This window comes from Ahaetulla prasina, chromosome 1 (assembly GCF_028640845.1).
Source record: "Ahaetulla prasina isolate Xishuangbanna chromosome 1, ASM2864084v1, whole genome shotgun sequence".
NCBI classification, from domain to species: domain Eukaryota; kingdom Metazoa; phylum Chordata; class Lepidosauria; order Squamata; family Colubridae; genus Ahaetulla; species Ahaetulla prasina.
This window is the reverse complement of record NC_080539.1, coordinates 118,693,258-118,703,719: the sequence shown is the minus strand read 5'-3', so window position 1 is coordinate 118,703,719 and position 10,462 is coordinate 118,693,258. Positions and strand designations below refer to the sequence as shown.

Sequence of the window (10,462 nt, the reverse complement as noted above, 5' to 3'; positions counted from 1 at the left end):
CAAAATATCCATTTTCTTTTCATTGTGTGAAATGATCCCTAGGTAAAAGAAGCTTCACTACTGAAGTCCCAGCAAAAACAGCTTCTGACAGCTGGTGTGTTTGCCAGTTTTTCAGGCAATCACCTCTTCCTTTAAGAGCAGTGTGATAGTTGAAGTAAAAGGAGGCCAGAGTGTTCTTTTCTGATTAGCCAGCAATTAATATGTGATCTATTCAACTTTTTCAAATATCAATGTGTTTGAGAAGAGATCTATGTTTTTAATGTACATTCAGATTCATTTTTGAAACTGCAGAAGTTTAGAATGTCTATTTCTTACATACATATTCATGAAGTGTCTATAAGGCCGGACAATAAGAATAAGTGCAACACCAGAGATCAACATTTCGGATAATCTGACTTCAAACAGAACCAACTTTCCATGGATTTAAGTCAAATATTTAACTTGTAGTGAGTCACACATGCATATTTATTAGCTGGTCAATGCATCATTTGCATATGTGGGTTGGTATCATAGATAAAAGCATTGTGGACTGACATTCTCTAATCATCTCCAGTACAATACTTTTCAATAAAGTCAGCTCGGACGTTCAACTGTCAGTCATGAAATCTAGACAAACAAACTGCATCTGCAGATCAAATCACAATTTACTTAGCACTGTACTGTTTTAATTGGTTAAATTATTAGATGAAATAGTTTGAAACCTCAAATGAAAACCAAAGAAAAATAACTATATTATTATGGTTCAACCCACAATCAGCCAGATGTTTAGACTGGATTTGGTACTTTTATCTACCTATCATTATTATTATTAAGCAGATATATACAGTATGGCTGCCCTACTCACATACAGTGAGGTAATGTGCAACATTAAGATCCACAGGTTTAAAAAAATTCATAGTTTAACACTCACACCCTTATTTGTAAAGTCTTCCTTGAAATAATAGATAGGGACAGCTGTAGAATTCTTGAGAGAAAATTTCAAAAAGGTAGATGTAATTTATGCAGATTTCAATGATAAAGTGGTTGGTTGGTTCAAACTCACAAAATGTATCATTTAAGACTGCAATATTATAGACTTTTGATTGGGAAGATCTATTTAATTTTATGGTTGCTTGATCTGCAGGATATTATATTATAAAAGCCTCAGTCCTAATCACTTTTGCTTGGCAGTACACTATTGAACAGAGTCTTTCTGTGAAATGTACAGATACTTAACCTGGTGACAACTCACAAACTTGCTACACCCTTTTTCCACATCTGTTGCCTCTAGGTCTATAGCGGGGGTCTCCAACCTTGACCACTTTAAGACTTGTGGACTTCAACTCTCAGAATTCTGGGAATTGAAGTTCACAAGTCTTAAAGTGACCAGGGCTGGAGACCCCTGGTCTATAGGACTGCAATTTCCAACATCCACAACCAATTGTAGTTGTATCATACATCAAAGGATGTACTTACTACATGTACTACAAAGAGACTATCTCCCTCTCTCCCTCCCTCCCCCCCCTCTCTCACACACACACACATGTCAAACTAGGTTAAGTCATCACACTGAATAGTTATTTGGGTTCAGCTCAAGGTGATAAGTGAATTGCAATCTACAAATCATAGTTTATACTTTACTATGAGATCGGAACCTAAACATTATATTTAGGCATGACTGAAATGCGAGACTGAGACTGAGTATAGTGGTAACCCAACTGGTGTCAGCATTAAAAAGGAGAGGGCTTTTAAATTAAATGAGAATCGACATTACTTTTTAACTTCAGTCAATATGTTCCTGGTTCATTCAGTCAGCACTGTTGGTTCACCTCCATGTTAACTTGTGGGTTCTAAATAGTTTTGGATCTTTAAAGCCCAACTCCTTGGGACCTTCTAAGGTGGCATGTAACAGCTGCCAAATCCCCACATCTTTCCTTCTCTGGACATTGTAGGGAGCTGGAAACTTGGGGTCCAAACAAGAACTCCTCTCCTCTCATTACACTGAGCGCAAGTCTCTGAAGCAATAAGTACTCCTGACCTGGAGTAGAGACCAATAAATACTTTCAGATCTTTCCCATTCTAGAGCAACTAGAGCCTAAGGAATTCAAGGAGCTGGTCCATGAGCACGAGGGAGCAGCATCCCTTCACCCAGCCATGTGAGACAAGGTGGCTGACATCTAGCTCTATTTACAGCGCTTCCCCAATTGGTGGGTCCCTTTTCCCACCACGTACCCTCTTCCGCCACTAAATGATGCAAAGTAGCCCCAAACAAGCCCCCTTCACCGGGAGAGGTTAATAAGCCCTTGTTTGACTGACAGAGCCTCTGATTGGGTTTAAAGTTCGACTTTAGTAATCTCTTTAAGATCAGGGGCAGGGGCAATTTGCTCTCTTTAGCCAGACTCTCCAGATCACGGGGAGGGGGAGGGGGGAGAAAGAGTGCGGTCTGAGAGGAAGGAGAGCAAGCAACTTCGGCCAGGGCCAGCGGATGGGCAAGCACGGCGAGGAGGATGGGCCTTGTATTTCGGAAGGGCCTCTCTTCTTTCTCAGACGGTGGCCTCCCTTTGCCTCCCCCGGCAGGTGGTCGTGAATTTCCAGCCCTCCCTACGGGCTCGGAATCGAGATCCCGAACTGATGGCTTCCTTTGGAACTCCGGGTTTTTTCCCGTGAATTCTTTGGAAAAAAACGGAATGGCCCCCGGGACACTGTCCGAAGCGAAGGTTTCAGTGGTTCCGACCTGTGGCGGAACAGGAGTTGAATACACAAGGAGATGGAAATGTGCTTGCACAGGCACAGACACGGAGCCACACGCGTGTCTTGCTTGTCGAAGTCGACTGTACTCCTTTGGAGTCTGGAGATCAGGTGTCCGCTGGATGTTCACCTTGAAGGCTGCAACTGGAGTTGAGCTATAATTGAGGTAAGCATAATCAGGAGGTTTGAGTCGAGGGATTCTGACACGGAGCTCTTTCCTTTCAATTGTCTCTGATCACCTTAAAAATGATCGCCAGGGAGACAAAATTCGAGAAGTTCTGGAAATCCTTTGCTAGGATTTTCAAGAGTTCTGTGGGTTATACTACCCAGCTTTAAATAATACGAACTGTTGCTAATAGTTCGTCCCCGTTCATTGGGTCCTTCACTTGGACAAAGCATTTTGCTCGTGAAATTAGAACCTTATGCTGGACTGCAATTTCCCACATTCTAGTAGCATAGTTAATGCTGGTCAGAAGGATGGGATTTCTAGCTTCGGCTATCTCTTTGTAGTTAGATGAGCAAGTATAGATACATGATCGAGTGTCAATTATTCTCTAAAACATGCATTGGAAGAAAAGTTGTTCAAATAATTGGGTGTGCACGTTGGGTCCTCAGATATCTATGCCTGCATGTTACACATACAATTGACATACATTTGACACTCCTGCAACACGATGTGCTACCGCTGAATCTTCATGTAGTGAAAAGTTTTAGGTAAAATGACTAATGGGAGCTTTGGTGACCAATCTTAGGATCTCAGGGAAATCCTAAGGCTTCCTCTATAAGGATTTCTCCATCACTCAGTCACACACAGAAATGTAGGCAAGTGGTTTCTGTGGCCAGAGAAGTGGTCTTTCCTGCTGGTCTCCCATCCAAATCTAACCAATTCCAATTCAGTTTAGCTTTCTCTAGACCAGCCACCAGCAATTAGGTGCTGCCACCTACTGTGTGCGGGTGATGCCGAAAGAGGCTGTTTTTACAGCGTCTTCCTTCAGTGGGGAAATGACCTTAGGGAGCTATGAGGACCTTCCCCCGATCTCAGTCATTCTTACAACCAACACGTACAGCCAGGCCAGCCTGAATGTATGCTTTCCTTGGCATGGCAGCGACCGAAAGAATGAATGCCTTGAGAAAGGCATTTGACTCTCCTCAAATGGTCTGTAACTTTCGCCAGGGCACAGGAAGCAGGGCTACGTGCAAGAGCTGCCCAGAGTCTTCTTCGCAAAAGCTTTTCAGGCATTTTTGTAGCAGCCCTTGCAAAAAGCACCTTTCCATCACAGGGAGGCTGTGCCCGCATCTTTCTCCTGCCCTTCCTCAAAGTAGGGCCACCAAGTCTGGGCTGCAAAAAAATTTTTTTTAAAAAAATCCAGACCAAAGCATTGTGGCACTAAAGAAGAGGGTGTTAACGATTCTGTTTGCGGCTGGATTTGGGACCTGGTAGCCCCTCTCGGGCTTGGGACCCCGGTGGGAAAACCACATGGCCTCCCTCCGCCCCTCCCCGAGTCAAGGTTTCACCGGGCCTCGCTTCGCCGCAGGTCTCTGTCCCTTGACTTCGGACTGCCTCGGCTTTTAAACCCGCCCCTCGCGGTTGGTAGAGATCCGTCATCTTTGCGGGTGGCGGTCGCTTTAAATCCCGAGAGAAAAAGAGGCTTGTTGATGCAAATGGCGATTACCAAGTTAATCGCCCCTCCAAAGGGGAACCGAACTCGCTAAGACGTTTCCCGGGAACCATCCCCCAAAACTTGTCTTCCTCTCGCTCCTTTCCCCCCCCCACCCCGCTTTGGTGGCTGTTCAGAGGACAAGGCTCCGAAAAATCCGCTCCTCTCCCAAGCTGCCGCTCAGAAGCGGGCAGGTAAGTTCATTCATTTGCTGAGTTTTTCGCTCCCTCGCTCCTCCAGAGCCTCGGCTGACGTCACGGCCCTCTCCAAGAATTGGATTGCGGGGGCGGAGAGGGGGCAAGAGAAGCCAAGGGGAGCCTCCCCTCCCCTCCCCTCCCCTCCCTGTCCTTTCCTCCCCCACCCCCCGGCTGCCTGCTTGTCAGAATTCCCGGGGGATATTATAGGCGCTTCAGGCTGGAGGCTCAAAGCGTCAAGTCAACCCAGGGCGAGGAACTTCTGGCGCCCTTTCACTTTTCCTGTCTTTCTTGATTTTGCTGCCATTCACTTTCTGGGAACCAGACCCTGCCTCCTCCTCCTCCTCCTCCTCCTCCCCCCCCCCCCCATGCGCATTTTCTTACTTTTTTTCAGCCTCCGATCGGTGTTTGGGCGCACTGAGCTGCTCAGCTCGGGTTCCGCTTCTCAAACCCTGCCTTTTCTTTGCAGGCGTCGCGTTTCCCACCCACCCAGCCCGCTTCCACCCAGCCATTGCCACCGAGCTTCGGATCCCTGACGGGGGCAGAGCCACGACTTCGTACTTGGAAAAAGACGGCGCGAGAGCTTTCTCCGGCTCTTTCCTCGCCAGAGAGGGGGGGGAAAAAAAAGCTTCAGATCGGCAAAGCGGTCCAAGTTTCCACCCCCCCTCCCCTACACGCTCTCGGCCATTCGTAGAAGGTTGCGAGAAGGAGAAGGCAGAAGAAGAAAAGATGCGGGGTTCGGCCTGGCGGAGGGGGCTCTAAAAGCACCTGTCACGCCGTCCGGAGCAGCGCTAGGAGCGAGCGGAGCTTCGGCAAGGCAAGTGCAGGCAGCCTCTTGCAGAGCGAGCCTCCTTTAAGGCAGCGGCGCCGCGGCGCTCGTCCCGGAGGAGCCCAGAATGAGCAAGCCGGCGGGATCAACAAGTGAGTAATGCTTGGCGGGGGTCTCTCCCTCCAGAGAAAGAGGGGAGCGTTGGGCCAGAGCTGAGCAAGTTTCGGTCCATTGAGCCTGGGATCCGCTTGCTCTCCAAAGCCCCCTTCTTCCTCCAAGTAAAAGGCGCGGAGGGTCAGGGTTCGGGATGGGAGGGGGGCACTGACTGACTTGTAAGGAGGTACTGTAGTGGCTGCGCCGCCCGGGCCCAAAATGAACTTGAGACGCACTTGCTTGGGGGTGAGGGTGGGGGGTGTCAAAAAAAGTATTCGGTGTGAAAAAATCTCGAGACGAGGGTTTTGTTTTTTTTAAAAAAAGATCGTCTTCCCCCCTGCTTGAAATGTGAATGGGTTGGTGAAATGCAAAAAGAAAAAAGAAAGAAGGAATTTCCCTCTCTCTGCAATTAATACATCTAATAAGAAGTTTAAACACCCCGTAGCTGAAAGCTACAGTCGCAAGAAGGGGGTGGGCTTTGCTGAAAGAGGATTTACCGGGAATACTTTGCACACCATTTCCAGCCTTGGTGAATAATCCTAAAAAAAAAAAAAAAACCCGGGGAAGCAGAAACAATTTAAAAGTCACATTTCACTTAATCCTCAGTCCGGGTACACTCATAACTGAAGGCGTCCCCCCCCCTCCAATTTTTTTTTTAAGTCTGATTGACTGCTGTGGCTAGAAGTTGGCTTCAGACGCTAGAAATTCAAGAAGAGACTTTGGAAGTCGACTGTGATGCGGGAGGGAGCTAGCAGCAGGCACAATCCAATTTGGGCTGTGACAGGTGATGGGCGAAGCCGGTTTAGAAGGAATTCCTCTGGCTATAATTTTATTGTGTTATTATTATTATTTTTACTAGTAAGGAAAGGGTGGAAAACAGAAACACGTGGGTGCAGTTCTGCTTTTAAAATTCTAGATTCTTTCTCCCTTGATCGCTGCCGCCGCCTTTTCTGGCTGCGTGTCTCCCTGCAAAGTTGCGGTTTAGCTAAACTTTCTTTCGAATTCTGTATCTCTAAGCGCCAACGGGATGGCATTCAGAAACTTTGTCGCAGGCCACAAATAAACCGAAATCTCTCTCTGTCTCTTTTTTTTTTACTGAGGTGTAGAAATCGCTCAAAGAGGTATCTTAAACAAAACCTTGTCACGGTCAAACGAAAAATAGGAAGCAGTAAACGGGACAGATGGTTTGCGGAGCTTTTTTCGAGAAAAGAAAAGGCGAGCGGTTCCCCCATCTGTTAGTGGGGAGAGGGATCGAGGCCACGTTGTAACAATTGCCAGGGAAAACGGGGTGCGGGGCGCAGGGCCAGCTTTCTTGGGAAACCTTTCGGAAGACAGCGGGGAAACCCTTTTCCGCTCGGCCCATCTGCCTTTCTCCGGACCGAACGTAGCAGGGACGGTTCTACCGCTTCCAAGGGGAATCGTTCCTGAGCGGCTCGGCCTGGAAAAGAGGAGAAGGCTTCTGTTCTTCTATTCACTTCTGCCGCTTCCAGCACAGAGGGGAAAGTTTTGAAAACTTGCTGGAAAGTAAACTGGAAAGAACCAATCCCTGTTTCTAAACCCTCGGGCAGAGAACTTTGCGGCTTCTCTGAAGATGAGTGAACAGGTGGGTTCACAGCGATGGGGTGTCAGGACAGCCCGGCGAGAAGGGCCTTGATTTTGATCTACTCTCCTTTCTCTCGGATCGGGTGGGGATATTGCAATCGCAGCGAGACCGACGCAGAGGCCCACCCAAGTGACTGGGAAACGCGGCCCTCCCGTCCCCCGGTGGAAGAAATCAAAGGCAGGCCAGAGCAAGGGGCTGAGCTGGGCCGACACGGCTCCGGTTCATCGACTTCGGAAGCCCGCCGTGAATACAATTCCATATTCCGTCTGTCGTAAACATCCTTCCTCCAATCCTCAGCCCTTAGAAACTTTTGGAAAGGTTTAGGAAAGCGAGCTGTGCAATGTGAGGGTGCAAGAGCCCGTAAGCATCGAGGCCAAGGCTCCTGTTTATGTCAGTGAAGCAGGTGGAAGGTTACTTCAGCGCGAAAGCTTGGCGGTTTCCATTTTTCAGCACCGTCTTCTCGGAACTAGGCGCTGTCGAAAGCGAGAAGGGCCCCCTAGGAGGGAAGGACCCGCGCGAAAGTGGGGTCTAGACTTGCCGCTCTTCCCAGGCCGCGCGCGAGCTTTCCTTCTCCAGCAGCCTCGACTACCGACGCTCGGCTTCGCCCCCAAGTGCTGAGCTCGGTGGCTACCGCCTTAATGCTTTAAAAGGGAAGGCGGCTGCCTCCCAGGGACACGGCGAAAGACCAGGCTTCGGGCCCCCCCACCACTATGGGCGCCCCTTCTGGGGCAAAGCACCGGCCAGCCAAGTCTCCGGAGAGGAAGCTGGGTTGTCTGCCTGTTTTGGGTCTCAGAAAGATCGATGATTCCTCGGAGAGGGGAGGGACAGAAGGAAACCCCTCTTCTGCCACGGGAGCCCGGGGTGGGGGTGGGGTGGGGGGCCCTGCGGGTGGCTGCGCTTTCCCTTCCGCCAGACTGGAGAGCGGTGGCTGCTTGGGTGGTAAGGGGGACCACGCCGCGGAGCCCTCTTCGAGCCGCCTAACTTCTTTCAGCAGTCTGTGATGGTAATTACAGTAATCGAAGCTGCCAGGGGAGCTTTACGCCCTGCTCCGGCATAGAAGAAGGGGGGGGAAGCCCCCCACCTTTTCCAGCTCGGACGCCCCGTCGAGGAACGCGCCGAGCCCGTTTTCTGCGCCGAGCCAGGCCTTCCCCCACCCCACCCCCTCACCCACCGGCGCTTGATGGTATTCGGTTAACCCTGCCTGAAGGGAACCGAGCTTCCTTCGCGGTTCCCCCCACATCTTTTATCTTTCCTTATTTCCCCCAGCCTGGGCTCCCGTTGCTGAGACCGAAGGGCCCGTCTCCCCATCCCGAAAGAGAAGCAGACGACGGAGACGCGGGACAGAAATGGGCTAAGATTTCGAGACAGGGGCGGGGAAGGTACTCGGTTTTAAGGCAGAAATCTCTGGGGAGGTGGGGGGTTGAAAGGGTGCCAAGACCGGCTGGATGTCTTCTCCCTCCCCATCTCCAGCAAGGATCTCGTTCAGAGAGGAGGCGGGAAAGGGCACCCTGAAAAAGCCACCTCGCAAGTCGGAGAAGCTGAGCCGGCTGCGCTCCTGCGCCTGGTTGTTGAAATCAACCGGCTCATTCAAGAGAGAGAGAGAGAGTGCGGGCATCGGAGACCCCACCGCCTGCGGCGATAACCTCCGGGCGCTCGGTGGGGGTGGGTGGGGGAGTTGAGGCAGAGCAGCACCCAATTAGTCGGGAGTGAAAGAACCGGGGAGCGATAGACGGGAAGCAGCAGCGCCGGAGGAGTTTGGAAGAATCCCAGCGGGCGTCAATGCAATCAGGGCAACGACGCCTGTTTAATACAAACAGAATTAATGCCAGTTAATTAAAATATCTTAGGGTAGGCTATGCAGAGTGTCCCCGAAATTAAAGGTAAAACTGCCACTGATTTTGTCAATCGAAAACAAGGTCCGTGTTGGAAGGTTCGGTCTGTTTCCAAGAGGGGTTTTCTAGGATTGTTGCTGTTCTTCGCAGAGAGTCACTTTCGCTCGGGCCTCCTAGGATGGGGTGGGGGGTCTCTTGGTTCTTCGGAAAAAGGAGGATACAGGGAACCGAGTTCTCCAAGGGCTTGGGTCTCTTTTTGCCGGGGGCCACTGGGGAGGCAGCCTCTGCCGCCCTAGACTTCTTGAGAACTTCCTTCGGAGGCGATCTTTGAGCAGGGAGGCTTCCGCAAATTGTCCCGGAATTCAAGCCGCAAGCAGCCTTCCGCTTCCAACAAGCCTGCGTCTCTGCAAAGGATGGCATTTACTTTAGAGGAGACCCGACGGGACCGTTCCGTGAGGTTTTGCAAGAACCTGGGCCTGCTCCGCTGAGAAAGTGGTTTGAAAGCCAAAATGAAACGACCGCGTCTGTTTGGTTAGCTAAGGATTTAATTAACCCAGTTCCAAATGGAGAGTTTTGAAAATATTACGTTACAGGGACATAAAAGAGTTTTAGGAATTATCACCCAAAACGTTCTTGTTGTATGTTTCTATTTTTTAGAAAAAATTAAAATAGTACATTAATTCGTGTGGTCGCCGGGCCCACGGAAAATGAGATATATATTTTTTAAGTTGGAGAAGCCCCCTCCATATTTGGAAATAATCTTGTGTTTTTATTTCATGTACTTCCCACTAGGTGTATTTAAAAGTTCCACCCTACCTTTGCTCGGAGAAATAAACTTTTAAAGAAGCTGGCACTAAGGGTCAAAATATTTCTCTGCTCGGATCGCAGTGTTAAAATCATCTTCCAGCATTTGAACTGGATCGACGTGGGGGGGGAGAGACTTCGAATCCTAATTAGCTACCAATGTTTTATTCGGATCTAAAAGTCCCATTCGGCCCACGATTAGTTTCTTTCGAGTAAAACTAATCGAAGCTAAGATGGGGGGGGCGAGGTCTCCCCTATACCTCAGACCAAAAATTACCTCGGTTTAAGTAGCTGTTCACAGTGAAGGGAACTTTTGAAATCGTTTTAAGAGCCACTGCCCGGATTGTGTTGCCCTCCTCGGAAGGAAAGGAAAGGAAAGTAGAGGCGGGCTGGCGGGAGGGGGAGGATCCGAAGCAGCCCGAGTCGAGAAGGCGAGCCGGAGATTTGCATAAGGAAATGGCCCGGTTTGTCGGAGGTGACACCCAACACCAGGGGCTGGCACCGTTGCATGTCCGATTTGCTCTCTCCTCCTCCCCCACACTTTTCGCCCAGAACTGTGGAAAGTCTGCCGAGGGACGGGGGGGCGGGGCGAGGAGGAGTGAGGGGGGGGGAGTCGAGTGCTCTCCTCCGGAGCCTTTGTGTGCAATCCGAATTCCCATGCTACCCTTTTTGACGGGTCACTGGTGACCCAATAGGCAGGTGGCAAGGAAGGCGTGTAATTA

General features: G+C 49.8%; 1 protein-coding gene across 1 annotated transcript in view; it reads left to right on the top strand.

Annotated features, from left to right (window-relative positions):
• The first annotated feature begins 5,475 nt into the window (after window positions 1-5,475).
• The window catches only part of NR2E1 (nuclear receptor subfamily 2 group E member 1), a 30,178-nt gene continuing 25,191 nt past the window's right edge, over window positions 5,476-10,462 (top strand). Inside the window, exon 1 of the mRNA XM_058174267.1 lies at window positions 5,476-5,500. Coding sequence (XP_058030250.1) covers window positions 5,476-5,500 — 25 coding nt within the window. The remainder of the gene's footprint in view (window positions 5,501-10,462) is intronic.